This window comes from Odocoileus virginianus, chromosome 6 (assembly GCF_023699985.2).
Source record: "Odocoileus virginianus isolate 20LAN1187 ecotype Illinois chromosome 6, Ovbor_1.2, whole genome shotgun sequence".
In the NCBI taxonomy this organism is placed as follows: Eukaryota; Metazoa; Chordata; class Mammalia; order Artiodactyla; family Cervidae; genus Odocoileus; species Odocoileus virginianus.
Window position 1 is genome coordinate 63287831 of NC_069679.1, and position 18611 is coordinate 63306441.

General features: G+C 38.2%; 1 protein-coding gene and 1 long non-coding RNA gene across 6 annotated transcripts in view; one reads left to right on the top strand and one right to left on the bottom strand.

The window, feature by feature from the left end:
- Window positions 1-219: 219 nt before the first annotated feature.
- On the top strand, window positions 220-7880 carry LOC139035657 (uncharacterized). Its single transcript, XR_011488338.1, has 2 exons — window positions 220-362; window positions 7475-7880. It is a non-coding gene; the product is annotated as an uncharacterized lncRNA (long non-coding RNA).
- Window positions 7236-18611, bottom strand: part of WDR89 (WD repeat domain 89) — a 43308-nt gene continuing 31932 nt past the window's right edge. For 4 of the 5 annotated variants that reach the window (XM_020914288.2, XM_020914289.2, XM_020914291.2 and 1 more), the window contains one exon: window positions 7236-8549. In XM_020914288.2, the coding sequence (XP_020769947.1) occupies window positions 7359-8519 (1161 nt within the window). In that variant the 5' untranslated portion in view covers window positions 8520-8549 and the 3' untranslated portion in view covers window positions 7236-7358. Of the gene's footprint in view, window positions 8550-9110; window positions 9188-18611 lie in introns of all 5 variants that reach the window. The other variant, XM_020914290.2, reaches the window with a different exon arrangement.

The window sequence follows — 18611 nt, forward strand, 5'->3', positions numbered from 1 at the left end:
TTTCTTACTATTTTCATTGGGTACTATATTTTTATGATTAAGCCTTATGTCTAAAGTATATAGATCTAGTTTGTGCCTTGTTAAGTGTTGCAGAATACTTCATGGTGTACATCCATCACATTTTTACCTGCTTCCCAGGGATACATATCCAGGTTGTCTCCTACTCTATGACATCACAAACAATGCCCAATAATGAACCTGTATGCAAATATCTTTGGGCTATCACATCGCGCAGTGTAATGGCTAGGTCAGAGGGTACATGAACACGTGTTTTTGCTATCCAGAATAGCTGTATCTGTGTGTCTACACTCCCATCAGCAGTGCTTTGGGTTCCTCTGTGCCCACATGTCTCCAACATTTTGGTATCATTTAATTTCCTAGTTTTTAAAATTCTAAAATATATAAGGTGATTAAGTCTTTATTTTTCTGATTGCTATGAAGTTCGACAATTTTTGTGGGTTTCACCTGAAATTTGCCTTTTTATATTCATTGCTAATTTTTCCATTGGTATTTTCCCTTATTGATTTGCAGAATTCCTTCTATAGTCTACATTAACCACTCATTGATTCCAAATATCTTTTCTTCCATCAGTCATTTATCTACAGATCTTTTGTGACCAGAAGTGCTTAATTTTGATATAATAATTTTTTTTCTGCTTTATACTGTATACTTTTGAAGTTTAAGAAGGCATTTACCACCTCTAAATTAGAGCTATTCTCATTTAAGATCATGGCATCTGGTCCTATCACTTCATGGCAAATAGATGGGGAAAATGTGGCAACAGTGTCAGATTTCATTTTCTTGGCCTTCAAAAATCAAGGCGGACAGTCCCAGTAGCCATGAAATTAAAAGATGCTTGCTCCTTGAAAGAATAGCTGTGACAAACCTAGACAGCATATTAAAAAGCAGAGACAGCACTTTGCTGGCAAAGGTCCATATAGTCAAAGTTATGGTTTTTCCAGGAGTCATGTACAGATGTGAGAGCCAGACTGTAAAGGCTGAGTACCAAAGAATTGATGTTTTCAAACTGTGGTGTTGGAGAAGACTCTTGAAAGTCCCTTGGAGAGCAAGGAGATCAAACTAGTCAATCCTAAAGGAAATCGACCCTGAATATTCATTGGAAGGATTGATGCTAAATCTGAAGCTCCAATACCTTGGGCACCTGATGTGAAGAGCTGACTCATTGGAAAAGACCTTGATGCTGGGAAAGATTGAGGGCAAGTGGAGAAGGGTACAATAGAGGATGAGATGGTTGGATGGTATCACTGACTCAATGCACATGAGTCTGAGCAAACTCAGAAAGATGGTGAAGGACAGGGAAGCCTGGCATGCTGAAATTCATGGGGTCACACGAGTTGGACACAGCTTATCAACTGAACAACATTTATCATTTAAGGAATCTAGTTTTGTTTTTCTCTATATAGTAAGCTGCTGCTACTGTTAAGTCACTTCAGTCGTGTCTGACTTTGTGTGACCCCACAGACAGCAGCCCACCAGGCTCCTCCGTCCATGGGAGTTTCCAGGCAAGAGTACTGAAGCAGGTTGTCATTTCCTTCTCAAATATAGTAAGCTAGTATCCTCTAAATAACTTAATGAAAAAAACTTTCCTTTTTCATTATGTCGCTTTTATAAAATATTAAGTTGCCATATATCCATGCTTTATTTCTGAGTTCTATTCATTTGCATTGTTCTATGGCCATACAGTAGCTTCCCTGGTAGCTGATAAAGAATCCAGCTACAATGCAGGAGACCCCTGGTTTGATGCCTGGGTCAGGAAGATCTACTGGAGAAGGGATAGGCTACCCACTCCAGTATTCTTGGGCTTCCCTTGTGGCTCAACTGGTAAAGAATGCACCCGCGATGCGGGAGACCTGGGTTTGATTCCTGGGTCGGGAAGATTTCCCCTAGAGAAGGGAAAGGCTACCACTCCAGTATTCTGGCCTGGAAAATTCCACGGGGTCGCAAAGAGTCGGACACCACTGAACGACTTTCACTTTCAAATAGATATCCTATAATCTTGGTCAATTCTGGGATAGTCGTTAACTTTTGCTATTGTTACATGATGTTTGGATTTTTGTGGACTGACCGTCATCTGGCAACTTTGCTGAACCTCTTTATAGTTCGAATAGTTTGCTGACTGTTGGATTTTTCAGTATTTTTAATTTACAAAGGAGTTTTTTTCCCTCTTCTCTTCCAATCCTTACACATTATAGTTTTTTTTTAAATCTTTCCTTATAGTATTAGCCAGAATCTGTACTACTCCAATAGGCTTCCTCATTGCATTCCAGTCTCAATTTCTCAAAGAAAACGTATTTTAATCTAACATTTTTCCACAAGAATAATATTTAGTGCATATTTTTTTATATATAAACTTTAACCAAGTTAAAATTATTCTATTGATAGCTTGAGGTTTAGATTTTTCATAAATAGGTATTAAGTCTTACCACATGTTTTTCTGTCACTCTTTGTCTATCACTCCAATAGATTTTCTGATGTTGAGTCACCCTAGGATCCCTGAGACAAACCCTATTTGTCAAGTTTTTAAAAAATACACCACTGGATTTGGTAGCCAACATTTTAAACTGTGAATATATATTCATAACAAACAAAATAAACCTTTTTCTTCATTTTCATCTGATTTTGGAATCAATGCCACATTTGTCAATAATTACATCTGTAAATTCCATTTGTCAATAATTAAGATTGCCCCCTAGCTTTTTGGTTCATATCTGTTTGGTGTATCTTTTTTTTTGGCAACAGCTTTATTCAGATGTACTTCACATAAAATTCATATATTTGAAGTGTACAATTTAATAGTTTTTAATATGCCCAGAGTTATGCAACCATAACCACAATCAATTTTTGAATATTTTCATCATCCCCAAAAGAAATCCTATCAGCAATCAGCCATCAACCCCCTCATTTTCCCCCCACCTCCCAGCCCCAGGCAAATACTGTATATATGATTCTCCTTATAGATTTTTGACTATTCTGAGCATTTGATGTAAATGGAATCATACATATGTAGTCTTTTGTAGCTATCTTTACTTAGTGTTTTCAAGATTCATCAGAGTTGTGGCACTCAATACTACATGGATGAATATTTCTTTCCTTTTCATGGATGAATAATATTCCATCATATGTGTACTTTTATCCATTCGTCAACTGATGGACATTTGAATTTCCCTCTTTTGGTTATTGTGAATACTGTTATGAATATTCATATACAAGTTTTTGTATGGATTTGTTTTCAATTCTCTTCAGCATAAACCTAGGAGTGAAACTGTTGTATCAAAGCAACTGTTTGAAGAGTTGCCAGACTGCAGCTATACCATTTTATATTCCTAATAGCAGCGTGTGAAACTTTCTCTACACTCTCACCAATACTTTTTTAAAAAAATAGCCATCCTACTGAGTGTGAAATGGTATCTCATTGTGGTTTCAATTTGCATTTCCCTACTGACTAATGATATTAAACATCTTTTTTTGTGTGTTTATTGACCACTTGTATATTTTCTTTGGAGAAATGTCTATTCAGAACCTTTGACCATTGAAAAAAATTGGGCGGTCTTATTGTCATTACACTTGACACTCTTTTTGGGCCTTTCAACCTCAAGACTGAAGTTCTGGGATAGCCTCTTAAGTTGTGTCATTTTAATAATTTAATTTTTTCCCACTTACAACATAGTCAGCATTACCTCATATACTAAATATGTTAAAAACATGGCTTTTCATTTTTACATAGTCCTCTATCAAAAGATCAAAATGTATCAAAGATTTTAAGCAGCATGAGGCATTATCAAACCTGTGTTTTTGATGTTCAGTCAAGAAGAGTAGAGAAAATGAACTGGAGTGGATAAGAGTCTATAATCTTGGAGAGAAACGATGAAAGTCTTATCTAAGGCAGTAGTGGTAGGGGGTAAAGCAAAAAAAAGATGACAAGTTCCTACTTCTATTAGGAAGTAGAATGGCACAGGACTTGGTGAGTGATTAAGAGAAAAAGGGAAAGTACTAAGTTACCCTCAGGTGTATGGTTTGGATAATACCTGGGACCCACTCCAGTATTCTGACCTGGAGAATTCCATGGACTCTATAGTCCATGGGGTCGCAAAGAGTTGGACATGACTGAGAACTTTCATTTTCACCCACCACTGGAGTGGGCAGCCTTTCCCTTCTCCAGGGAATCTTCCTGACCCAGGAATCAAATCTGGGTCTCCTGCATTGCAGGCAGATTCTTTACCAGCTGAGCCACAAGGGAAGCCCAAATAATACGTAAGTAACTATTAAACATACTAAAAATACATAATTCTTATTTCAAGAAATTCAACTATGCTTGGTATTATCCAAACCATACAAAGAGTCGGACATGACTGAGAACTTTCATTTTCACCTATTGTTCAGTCTCACTTGAGTTAAGTTAGATCATATCTAAATGTAAGTTACAAATGTTCCATAGAAAAAAAATTTCTCCAGTGCTACAGTCTCATAGATAAGGTACCAAACCTTTAGAAAGATCAACTTTTTAACTAAGATTCTTTGGAGAAATAGTTAAAAGGAAGTATGGAAAAATTAGCAGTAAACAAAAATTCAAGTTTAAAATTACAGATGAAGGAAACACTTTAGAAGAAAATTTTATAGCAAAATATTGGAATCTTTTGAAAATAAAAAGTCATTCTGCTATTATAAACACTTTAATTTTTGTATATTTACTTTTAGTTTCAAAATGAATTTTGTAAGATATTTTCCTTTTCATCAGTGAAACACCTGTTTAACCAATGATATTAAAAGTATTGATGCAAATTTACTCAATATATTTTTCTCAAAAACGCAAATCAGTATTTCTGAAAAAGTTTAATTCTATTTAGAGTATTTATATTTAAATATAATATCCTGGAGTGTGAAGCCAAGTGGGCCTTAGGAAGCATTACTACAAACAAAGCTAGTGGACGTGATACAATTCCAGCTGAGCTATTTAAAAACCTAAAAGATGATGCTGTTGAAGTGCTGCACTCAATATGTCAGCAAATTTGGAAAGCTCAGCAGTGGCCACCAGACTGGAAAAGGTCAGTTTTCATTCCAATCCCAAAGAAGGACAATGCCAAAGAATGTTCAAACTACAGCTGCGCTCATTTCTCATGCTAGTAGGGTTATGCTCAAATCTTTCAAGCTAGGCCTCAGCAGCATGTGAACCAAAACCTCCCAGATGTACAAGCTGGGTTTAGAAAAGGCAGAGGAATCAGAGATCAAACTGCCAACATTCACTGGATCATAGGAAAAGCAACAGAATTCCAGAAAAGCATAAACTTCTGCTTCATTGACTACACTAAAGTCTTGACTTTGGTACTAAGTCACTTCAGTCGTGCCCGACTCTTTGTGACCCCTGGACTGTAGCCTGCCAGACTCCTCTGTCCATGGGATTTTCCAGGAAAAGATATTGGAGTGGGTTGCCATTTCCTCCCCCAGGGGATCTTCCCAACCCACAGATCGAACCCACATCTCTTATGTCTCCTGCATTGGCAGGAGGGTTCTTTACTACTAGTGCCACCAGTCTGCTTTTTTTTGACTGTGGGGATCACAACAAATTGTTGAAAATATTTCCCTGGTGGCTCAGACAGTAAAGAATCTGCCCATAATGAGGGAGACCCAGGTTCAATCCCTGGGTCGGGAAGATCCCCTGGAGAAGGGAATGGCACCCACTCCAGTATTCCTGCCTGGAGAATTCCATGGACAGAGGAGACTGGTGAGCTATGGTCCCAAGGCATCTCAAAGAGTTGGACACAACTGAGTGACTCACACACACACTTAAGGAGATGGGAATACCAGACCACCTTACTTGTTTCCTGAGAAATCTGTATGCAGGTCAAGAAGCAACAGTAAGAATCCTACATGGAACAAATGATTGGTTCAAAATTGGGGCAGGAGTAAGACAAGGCTGTGCATTGTCACACTGCTTACTTAACATATATAGAATAAGTAAGTGTTAGTTGCTCAGTCACGCCTGACTCTTTACGACCCATGGATTGCAGCCCACCAGGCTCCTCTGTCCATGAGATTTTCCAGGCAAGGATACTGGAGTAGGTTGCCATTTCCTTCTCCAGGGGATCTTCCTGACCCAGGAATTGAACCCGGGTCTCCTGCATTGCAGACAGATTCTTTACTGACTGAACTACAAAGGGAAGCCCATATACAGAGTCCATTATGTGAAATGCCAGGCTGGAGGAAGGAGAGTGAAAAAGCTGGCTTAAAATTCAACATTCAAAAAACTAAGATCATGGCATCCAGCTTCATCACTTCATGGCAAATGGGGCGAAAGTGGAAACAGTGACAGACTTTATTTTCTTGGGCTCCAAAATCACTGCAGATGGTGACTGAAGCCATTAAATTAGAAGACACTTGCTTCTTGGAAGAAAAGCCATGACAAATCTAGACAGCAGAGATATCACTTAGCCAACAAAGGTCTGTATAGTCAAGCTATGGTTTTTTCAGTAGTTATGTACGGATATGACAGTTGGATCATAAAGGAGGTTGAGTGCCAAAGAACTGACGCTTTTGGAGAAGTCTCTTGAGAGTCCCTTGGACTACAAGGAGATCAAACCAGTCAACCCTAAGGAAAATCAACCTTGAATAGTCACTGGAAGGACTGATGCTGAAGTTCCAATACTTTGGCTACCTGATGTAAAGAACCAACTCACTGGAATAGACCCTGATGCTGGAAAGATTGAAGGCAAAAGTAGAAGAGGATGACAAAGGATGAGATGGTTGGATGGTATCACTGACTCAATGAACATGAATTTGAGCAAACCCTGGGAGACAGTGAAGGACAGGGAAGGCTGACGTGCTGCAGTCCATGGGGTCGCAAAGAGTTGAACATGATTTTGGGACTCAACTACAATGCTAGTGTAATCTACATGTATTAAGCAAGTAGGGGCTTCTCAAATAAAGAAAAAACAGTCTGATTTGGTTTTATAAGTAATAAAGATGACTAAAAAAGTAAAAAATTGAGCTTAAAAAACACAACCCAAACCACCTGTTTTTAAAAGTCACACCAGCCATATACTTCTAAAAAACCCTTATCAAAGCTATTTCTTCAAACCCAACATTTACTAATTCAACAGATGGGTTTTTTAAATGAGGAATGTAATTTTACTTTCAACTCACTGATTATATACTCAACTGGCAGCTTTAAAAAAATAATTTTAGAATACATGAAGACTTGAATTAAACCATTCTCAGCATTTCTTGTTTGCTAACTGGCTTGTTTTATTTATATATGAACTTTTAACATGTCTACCACAGGTAGTACACAGAAATAATCATTTGCAACTATAAAACCTATCAAGTAAATGCCCGATGTAACATCATTGCTTTTTCCTTCTCTTATAAGAATCATTACTGTGAACGCGAACGCGCTGGTATACAGAGGATGCTATTTTCATGCTGTCTTTCTTTGTAAATGTCTTCTCTACTGCTCCAGGTTTCCAAAGTAACAACTGTGCGTCTTCTCCTCCAGTTAGCAAAGAATCATCCTGCATATTCCAACAGAAGGACCGGACTGTAGCAGCATGCCCTCCTTGAAGGCTGGTCACATGGACCAATCCTGATGTCATACAGCTCATTATGTGAATAATTCCTGTGTTTGTCCCTCCAACAACAAACAATTTGTCCATCTTTTCATTATATAGGCCACCAATCAAATAGTCCAAATTCCCTTCTTTCACGTTAATTACTTCTCTGACATCTGGAATGTTCAAACATGTAATTGGTTCATCTGTATCCAGATGATTAAGATCCCACCAACAAAATCCCTCATCATGTGTCATGCAGTAAATCTGTTTATAATCTTTCCCAGACCAACCAATAAAGCTTACTGATGAAACTGAGTTACAGGTTGTGACCAGTGCATCGTCTTCATTATCCGCGCTAATATCAAATACATTTACCAGGCCATCAGTTGATCCTGAGACTACCATGTTTGGATTACTGGGATGGAAACATACTTGAGTGATATCATCACTATGTGTCTCTGAATATGCACCAAGTGGCTCTTTGGCAGTAGACAAGTCCTGAGAATTAATTCTTGCATCCCAAAATACCAACAGTGCATCATCATCAACTTTTTCTGTACCAGCACAAATGACATGATCATTAGAGCTGATATCAAAACTGATAAAAGTATTGGAAGGGTAACCCTTGAACAGCTGGACAGGTTTTCCACTGGCCAGTCGAGCATCCCAACACTTAACCGTGCCATCCGTGCATGAGGAATACACACTGTCACGGGAATTCGCAAACTTGACTCCATTAAGTCCAGGATACCCTCTAAATTCTCGTAGTACATTTAACCTTTCTTTGTCATATATTCTGATTGATCCATTAGAACATAAAACAGCAACCAAGCTTCCTTTTTCTGTTTGTACAGTCTTTGACGTGTCTATGCCAAGCAGGTAAGTAGGCTCTTTAGTTTCTGAGGAACGTTTAACAATGTTCAAGCTGGCAAATTGTTCTTCAATCTTCTCCATATCAGGAGTGCATTCAAGGGTAGTAAAAATCTGTAATAAAAACAAAAATTGAAATTAAAAATCTGTAATAAAAACAAAAATTGAAATTAAACCCAAAGTATCTCTACATTGTAATTAAATCAAGAACATTTCCCTCTGAGAGCTGGCACAAGAAGATAGAAATAAAATCTAATATTTTAATCATTCCCCTACCTACCATGATGTATCTAAAACTCAGCTGCTTCCTTCTAATTCAACCACTTTTTATATACTGAATCTACTGTCAGTAAGAGATTATAAAAATGTATGTACATGTACATACATTGCATAGTAATTCCTTTCAGCTCAAACCTAGTTATTGGTCCTACTCATGGTCCTCAGCATTAGCCAGGATCTCTACTTCGGGATCATTTTCTCCTGGCTCCAGCTACCTTATACAGCTATAGAATCTAAACACAGATGTGTTGGCAGAAAAATAGTCCCTCAAAGATGTTCAAGCCTTCATCCCAGGAACCTATAAATATGTTAGGTTACATGGCAAAGACAATTGAGGTCATAAATGGAATTAAGGTTGCTAATCAGTTGACATTAAAATAGATTATTGAGGATTACCTGGGTGGACCCAAAGTAAAAACCAGTGCCCTTAAAAGTAGAAGCAGGCAGAATATGAGAATCAGTGGGAGATGTTCCTGTGGAAGAAAGGTTCAGAGAGATACATTATTGGTTCGGATGAGGGAAACCAATAATTGGGTGGCCTCTAGAGAGTGGAAGAGGCAAGGAAATAGCTACCTTTAGAGCCTCCATGTGAAAGTGCAACTCTGCTAATCTTTGATTTTAGCCCAGTGAGACCCACTTTGAACTCCTGACCTCCAGAGCTAGAAAAAATTTATGTCATTTCAAGCCACCAATTTTGCAGTAATTTGTTACAGCAGCGATAAAAAAAAAAAAACTAATACAGGTACCCAGGAGGAATTGCAGAAATGTGCTTCTCAGGCAGGAGCAGCTTGCAAATGGTGGAGCTGGAATTTAAACCCAGGCATTTTGGCTTCAGGAACAGTGATCTTCACCACCACAATAGATTGCTTCTCAATGGTATACAGAACAAGTTCCAGGCCAGAAAAATATGCATAAAGTCCAGTGACTTTATCACAGAAGTTTTTCTATCTTGCTTTCACCAAATGAGTATTCTTGCCAGCCTCACAAATTCACATTTTCATTCTTTCATCTTTGAAATGCTTTTTTTTTTTTCTGTTGCTTTAGTGATAGCTTTTTAACTGTCTGTGTTTTCATCTTTACAAGGAGGAATGAATATGAACTCAAGAGTGGTTAGAAGGATTAACTGAAATACTGTGTCTGGCATATCATTGTACACATTCAACCAATGTTACATAAAAATGACCAGGATTACCATTACTAATACCACTAACACCACATGGTGGAGAATTTAAATCTATCAGAGTGGCTCCACACAGCACAATTAAACCAACAGACAAAAAACATTAAAAGTTGGCTTGAGGTTCAAAAGAAGAATAAGCATCTTCTCCAACTTTAAATTTTGAATATTTTAAAACTTACAAAAGTTGAAAGACTAGTACAATGAACACCCACACACATACACACAGTCTTTCACCTCCGAGGATCACCAACTTGCTTTCTTCTAGCTCTATAAACACAGACACACACATTTTTGATGAGCTATTTGAAAGTGAACTGCGGACAAAATATCATTTCACTTCTAAATACTTTGACACAGAGAACCTCCCCAATCTTCTGTTTTCTTAACACTGAATTTTTTGAAAAGTCCGGCCAGTTGTCTCAAAATGTCCTATATTCTAGATTTTTCTAATTGTCTCCTCTTTGGGATTAGATTCCAGTTTAACATTGTTATCAGGGACACAATTTATGTGATGCTGAGGACTTATTGCATCACATCATAGAGGCTCATAACAACTTTGGTCACTTCCTTAAGTTCTTGGTGCTCAAACTGTCTCTGACCTGACCACTGAGAAACTCTTCAGGCCAGCTTCTGTGTGCTTTTGATATGTCATTATCACAATTAGTCTGTTAAGTCCCTACACAGAACAACTCTGTATAAGAATAAGCTAAGTACGAAAATAGTGAGCTTCCTTTAAGTATTCAGAGACTAAAAGACCATTTACCTTCACAGTGTAACTGTTGGTTTTACAACCAGATAGGTTAAATGGTCTTCTCTTCTTGAACGCGTCATGCTTCTGTCTCAGAACTGTGGCAGTAGCTGCTTCTCTGTCTGGAATACCATCTGTACATTTTTTTTGTGAGTAACTCCTGCCTGTTATTCAGGTCTCAATATGTTACCTCCCCAGAGAGAACTTCCCTGATCAACCAACCTAAAGCGGCCGGTCACTCCCAATCATATTGCCCATTTTGTTAAATAAAAAATTAGAAATGCTTTAATTTATGAACTATTTCAAATGTACAAAGAAGTGTAGAAAAAAGGAAACATACTCAAATACTGTATGCATTACCTAGATTTAACAGATGTTAACATTTTGCCAAATTTGCCTCAGTTTTTTATTTAAAGAAATGAAATGATAGATACAACTTCTATCATTAAGAAATTCTAAAAATGGCATCACATTTATATGTATCTTTGCTACAATTTGCTCTTTTCACTCAATATTTTTGAAAAACTTGATTTTACCTGACTTTCTTGCTCTGTTGTTATCAATACGGTTGTTGAATAAATGAACGAATAATTGATTCAGCTTTCATGCATAAAGAGCTGAAGAGCTCCAGGAAAAGCAGAATAAACCTAAAATGATATGTCATATGTCTGTATGTTTGCACGGAGAGCTCTGCTTATGGAAATTAGTAACATAATGGCATTCTTTGTGTTTTAAATAAAACACAAAAAGGAAATATAAAGACTTTTTATTTGTGAAAGAAACATTATTTAACATAATTTTTTTTTTTACTACAAGCTAGTCAAATATGTTCTAAAATGTGTGTTCACTTAAGAGTATACTGCCTACACACTTCAAGGAAAAAATCCTTTTTAATTCCAGACAAAAATCAACTACCCATTCCTGAAATAAGCAAAGTGTTAATAAGATTACAAAAGAAACAATTCTTTGCTACTGTTTCATATTGATCTCTGCATATGAAATATCAGATTGATGAGAACTGTAAACAATAAGAAAGTTTAATGTGACTTTTAAGTTAACAGTAAGTTACAGGACTATGGCTGTGCACTGCTCCCCTCAAGCAACATAGCAGTGCTGTACTGCTCCCCCCAACAGTGCTGCCCAGAGAGTCGGCTTCACATTGGAACAGTCCCCTGCAAGGCTTTAATCCAAAGGATTCTGGGATTCATGATGCAGGCAGAGTGGGCCCCAGAGGGAATGCTACAGCAAACCAACATTTTAAGACGGCAGTAATGGTAACAATCTCACTGGTGTTCCACCTGACCTACTGTTTAAATGCAGTATAGTGCTTCAAAAAAAGAGAAAGATGTTAGAAGACAGGCAGATCCCACAACTCTCTCATATTATAGAGCTTATATTCATTCGTCCACAGATACAAATAGTAAAATATTACTTTAATCTCCTTGGGAAAAGATGAAAACCTCTGACTTACGCTTTAACACACTAATATGCATATGCAAACGAGACACATTTGAAATATAACTTCCAAGGTTACACAATCTTAATTTTACATACTAATGAATCATTGTAAAATGATAAATAAGCCTTTTTACTTCTATGTATGCCCTTATCTGAGTTTTTTTTCTTTTGGCATGATCCTCTTCCCATTCCTCAAGATAAGCCATGGTCTCCCTTTTCTTCTCACTCAGTAAGCTCATTGAAACTCATGTTTTTAAGTGCCACCTACATGCCAATGAGCTTATCTATTACAAGTCCATATTTCCAAGTGTCAACTAGCCATCTCTCCTTGAATCCCACTACAACTCCAAGTTAAACTGATTATTTATGCTTCCCCTCCATGAAACATTCTCCTTAAAAACAAAACCAAATTATGCTTTTCGGTGTTCTCCATGTTGGTTGATGGTACTGGCATCACGACAGCACTCTCATCTACCCAGTTACCTAAGCCAGAATCTCTGGGGAAAATCCAATTCTCCTACTCAGGGCTCTCAACCAATCCCTTTCAAATCTTTTGCTGCAGGCTAGTAACTGAAGTATAAGGTTCGATCTATTTCTGGAGATCAAAATAATATTGACAACTGCATATAGTTCAACCTAACAAAAATGTATAAAGGGAACAAATAAGACTAACCATAATTTTAATATTTTCTCTGTTTGTTTCTGTTAGATACATAAAAGGAAGCTAAGTTAGCATTTTAGATCTCAACAGGCCAGTGAGAGCTGAGGACGCCTTTCTTATACTAATGCACACACACAAATGAAAAAGGGCACGAACAGAAAAGAATACTGAAGCAAAGAATAGGGAGGAGAAAAGAAGAGAAATGAAGATAAGCCTAAAGAGGACAAAACAGAAAAGAGAAGGGAATGGAGTTACTGCCACTACCTTCTAAATCACACTGCACTCCAGTACTCTTGCCTGGAAAATCCCATGGAGGGAGGAGCCTGGTAGGCTGCAGTCCATGGGGTCGCTCAGAGTCGGACATGACTGAGCGACTTCACTTTCACACATTAGAGAAGGAAATGGCAACCCACTCCAGTGTTCTTGCCTGGAGAATCCCAGGGATGGGGGAGCCTGGTGGGCTGCCGTCTATGGGATCACAGAGTCGGACACAACTGAAGTGACTTAGCAGCAGCAGCAGCAGTAGTGTGTCTTTCCTTTTTATTGCTAAATAATATTTCTTTATAAGAACAAATGCATTTTGTTTATCCTTTAATCAATTGAGGGTCATTTCTTTTGTTTCCATTTACTATCTATTATGAATAGTCATTTGCATGCAACTTTTTGTGTCACTATTTTTCTTTCAATTCTCTTGGGTAGATACCTACAAGTGTTATTGCTGAGTCACATGGAAATTCTGCATTTAATATTTTGAGGACCTGCCAAATTATTTCCCAGAGTAGTTGTACCATTTTATAGACTGATTGGCTATTTCTGAGAATTTAAATTACTCTGGATACTCACCAAAGGGCTTTCCTGGTAGCTCAGATGGTAAAGAGTCTGCTTGCAATGCAGGAGACGGGGGTTTGATCCCGGGGTCGGAAAGATCTCCTAGAGAGGGAAATGGCAATCCACTCTAGTATTCTCATCTGGAGAATCCCATAGATGGGAGAACCCTGGCAGGCTGCAGTCCATGGGGTCACAAAGAGTCAGACATGACTGAGCGACCAGCACTTTCACTCTACAAAATATTTTATTTTAAAAATAACCATCTTACTGCATAAAAAGTGATATCCCATGGTGGTTTTGATTTGCAATTCCCTAATGAATTATGATATTGAGCATCTTTTAATGTACCAATTTTCATTTTATATATTTTGTCTGAATAAATGTATACCCATACTTTGTTCACTTTAAAATTATGTACTGTGTTTACATTAAAAAATTCTCTGTAAAAAAAAAAAAAAATCACACTGCACTTTGTACTTCCCCAATACTGAGACAAGGAAGAAAAGTCCAGATAAAGGAAGTTCAGTAGAGTCTAAAGCTATGTTGGCTAAAATGTTTTCATTAAGCCATCTTGAAACACATTAGATGGAAAATGCTCATTAATCTCTAATCTGAGGAACAGTCCTTAGATAACTGAGGGCTGATTTACTTGATAACAACATCCCTAAATATTAAGTATTTCTTCTGGGGCTTTTGCCTAAAGATATATTATCTTTATCAATCAAAATGTTCTTTTATTTTACTTCCTATTAAAATAAACTCAATAAAGTGCTATTTCTATACAAAAAGTACATTCTAAATACATCTAACTGCAACTAGGCATTCCTCTTATTCTTGGATTGACCAAGTTTGAATATGAAATCTGAAGGACAGCCTAGCTAGCTTAAATAATTCCATAATGGAAGTGAAAGTCGATGAGTCATTTTAAGCTCTTTGTGAGCTCTCCAGGCCAGAATACTGGAGTGGGTGGCCTTTCCCTTTTCCAGGGGATCTTCCCAACCCAGGGATCAAACCCAGGTCTCCTGCATTGCAGGAGGATTCTTTACCAGCTGAGCCACAAGGGAAGCCGATAATGGAAGAGGAAGTAGCTTTCTCATTTAAACAAGATGAAAAAAAGTATAAAAAGAAAACACACATTTTATACCTATTTAGAAACTATTGATTTCTCCTGGCAATCTTGATTCCAGCTTGTGCTTCTTCCAGCCCAGCCTTTCTCATGATGTACTCTGCATAGAAGTTAAATAAGCAGGGTGACATTATACAGCCTTGACGTACTCCTTTCCCGATTTGGAACCTGTCTGTTGGTCCATGTCCAGTTCTAACTGGTGCTTCCTGATCTGCATGTAGGTTTCTCAAGAGGCAGGTCAGGTGGTCTGGTATTCCCATCTCTTTCAGAATTTTCCACAGTTTGTTGTGATCCACACAGTCAAAGGCTTTGGCATAGTCAAGAAAGCAGATATAGATGTTTTTCTGGAACTCTCTTGCTTTTTCGATGATCCAGCGGATGTTGGCAATTTGATCTCTGGTTCCTCTGCCTTTTCTAAAACCAGCTTGAACATCTGGAAGTTCACGGTTCACGGACTGCTGAAGCCTGGCTTGGAGAAGTTTGAGCATTCCTTTACTAGCATGTGAGAGGAGTGCAATTGTGTGGTAGTTTGAGCATTCTTTGACATTGCCTTTCTTTGGGACTGGAATGAAAACTGACCTTTTCCAGTCCTGTGGCCACTGCTGAGTTTTCCAAATTTGCTGGCATATTGAGTGCAGCACTTTCACAGCATCATCTTTTAGGATTTGAAATAGCTCAACTGGAATTCCATCACCTCCACTAGCTTTGTTCACAGTGATGCTTCCTAAGGCCCACCTGACTTCACATTCCAGGATGTCCAGCTCTAGGTGAGTGTGAGTGATCACATCTTTATGATTATCTGGGTCATGAAGATCTTTTTTGTACGTTCTGTATATTCTTGCCACCTCTTCTTAATATCTCCTGCTTCTGTTAGGTCCATACCATTTCTGTCCTTTATTGAGCCCATCTTTGCATGAAATGTTCCCTTGGTATCTCTGATTTTCTTGAAGAGATCTCTAGTCTTTCTCATTCTATTGTTTTTCCTCTATTTCTTTGTACTGATCACTGAGGAAGGCTTTCTTATCTCTCCTTGCTATTCTTTGGAACTCTGCATTCAAATGGATATAATCTTTCCTTTTCTCCTTTGCTTTTCATTTCTCTTCTTTTCACAGCTATTTGTAAGGCCCCCTCAGGGAGCCATTTTGCTTTTTTGCATTTCTTTTTCTTGGGGATAGTCTTGATCCCTGTCTCCTGTACAATGTCACGGACCTCCATCCATAGTTCATCAGGCACTCTGTCTATCAAATCTAGTCCCTTAAATCAATTTCTCACTTCCACTGTATAGTCATAATGGATTTGGTTTAGGTCATACCTGAATGGTCTAGTGGTTTTCCCTATTTTCTTCAATTTAAGTCTGAATTTGGCAATAAGGAGTTCATGATCTGAGCCACAGTCAGCTCCCGGTCTTGTTTTTGCTGACTGTATAGAGCTTCTCCATCTTTGGCTGCAAAGGATATAATCAATTTGATTTCAGTGTTGACCATCTGGTGATGTCCATGTGTAGAGTCTTCCCTTGTGTTGTTGTAAAAGGGTGTTTGCTATAATCAGTGCTTTTTCTTTGCAGAGCTCTGTTAGCCTTTGCCCTGCTTCATTCCGTACTCCAAGGCCAAATTTGCCTGTTACTTCAGATGTTTCTTGACTTCCTACTTTTGCATTCCAGTCCCCTATAATGAAAAGGACATCTTTTTTGGGTGTTAGTTCTAGAAGGTCTTGTAGGTCTTCATAGAACCATTCAACTTCAGCTTCTTCAGCGTTACTGGTTGGGGCATAGACTTGGATTACTGTGATATTGAATGGTTTGCCTTGGGAACGAACAGAGATCATTCTGTCGTTTTTGAGATTGCATGCAGTACTGCATTTCGGACTCTCTTGTTGATTATGATGGCTACTCCATTTCTCTAAGGGATTCCTGCCCACAGTAGTAGATATAATGGTCATCTGAGTTAAATTCACCCATTCCAGTCCATCTTAGTTTGCTGATTCCTAGAATGTCGATGTTCACTCTTGCCATTTCCTGTCTGACCACTTCCAATTTGCCTTGATTCAAGGACCTAACATTCCAGGTTTTTATGCTATATTGCTCTTTACAGCATCGAACCTTTCTTCTATCACCGGTCCCATCCACAACTGGGTGTTGTTTTTGCTTTGGCTCCATCCCTTCATTCTTTCTGGAGTTATTTCTCCACTGATCTCCAATAGCATATTGGGCACGTACTGACCTGGGGAGTTCATCTTTCAGTGTCCTATCTTTTTGCCTTTTCATACTGTTCATGGGGTTCTCAAGATAAGAATACTTAAGTGGTTTGCCATTCCCTTCTCCAGTGGACCACATTCTGTCAGACTTCTCCACCATGACTCATCTGTCTTAGGTGGCCCCACATACATGGCTTAGTTTCACTGAATTAGACAAGGCTGTGATCTGTGTGATCAGATTGGCTAGCTGTCTGTGATTGTGTGTATTCTTGATTAAATTAGTGATATTCTTGATTAAATTCTTAATCAAAAAGAGAGTATCAGTGGGAAAACCGGTTAAATTCAGCTAAATTCTGTACTTTTGTCAATAGTATCATACCAGTGTTAATTCTGGTTCTGACTAATGTATCATGGTCACCTGAAGGGTACAGAAGGGTAAAGGAGGGCTGCCCACTATGTTTCTAAGGTCTCCACACTGAGTTTAGGACATGAGAAGCAGCCCACAGGAATAGATATACCTGGGATTTGGTATACGACATTCATGGTATCCCAGAAGGGAAAAGAGTCCAGGTCCCCAAGCAAAGATTGCCTCAGCCTAGCCTGTGATGACTTTTTGCCAGTAATAGTGAAGCAATGGTTGTGTTTGGGTCAGGTGATCAAAAGGTGATGCCTTCTTCACCTTCTCTTCACCCATCTGCTGGCTGGATGCAGAGGATTCCAAGGCCCAAAAGAATGGTTGAGTCAGACTTCCCTGGTGGTGCAGTGGATAGGAATCCACTTGCCAGTGTAGGAATCACGGGTTCGATCCTTCATCCAGGAAGATCCTACAAGCCACAGAGCAACTAAGCCTGAGTGCCACAACTACTGAAGCCCACACACCGAGAGTCTGTACTCTGCAACAAGAGATGCCACCGCAATGAGAAACCTGAGCACTACACGGAAGACTCAGTGTGAGCAAAGAAAAGGGATGGTTGAGTCAAAAAGTGAAAGGAGTCTGATTCTGCCCATCGCCACATGAAAGGCTAGCTGCAGAACAGAAGAACCTACATCTGACTGCATCAGTTAATTAGCAGTGTAGATGCTACCTGAAAGATGTAGTTTAAAAAACTCCACAGCATAATGACTCCAATTTTTTAATATCATTCATCTTTTCTTTGGGTTAACTCAAAGGGAATTTGCAAAGGAACTCATATTAAAGAAACACCTAAATTCTAGCTATTTCTTTCATTTTATGTTTTTGTTAATTAAACCCAAGTTAAATGCAATACTATTCAGAGAAAATGTATACTAATAAATATTATATAAAATATATAAATATTATATTTAATAAAATTATTCCTATTCATGCATGCTTCTGTTTAGCTTATCTGTATATACATAAGAAAGGTCTTGGAATAATGTTCATAAAATGTATTTCAATTATCTGGAGTGTGTGTGTGTATGTGTGTGTGTATGGAGGGAATATGTTGCCTTTTCAGTACGTTTTCTATATTGTTAAAATTTTTAACAATGATGATATAATCCCATAAGTACTATTATGTTCATTAAACTGATAAGAAAAACACAGCTAACATGCAGCTAACCTAGAGGGTGGGATGGGGTGAGAGGTGGGAGGGAGGTTCTGAAAATGCTGGTTTCTGAACTCAAGTATTCTCATTCCAGAGCCCATACACATACAATTAACTCCTATACTATACTGTCTC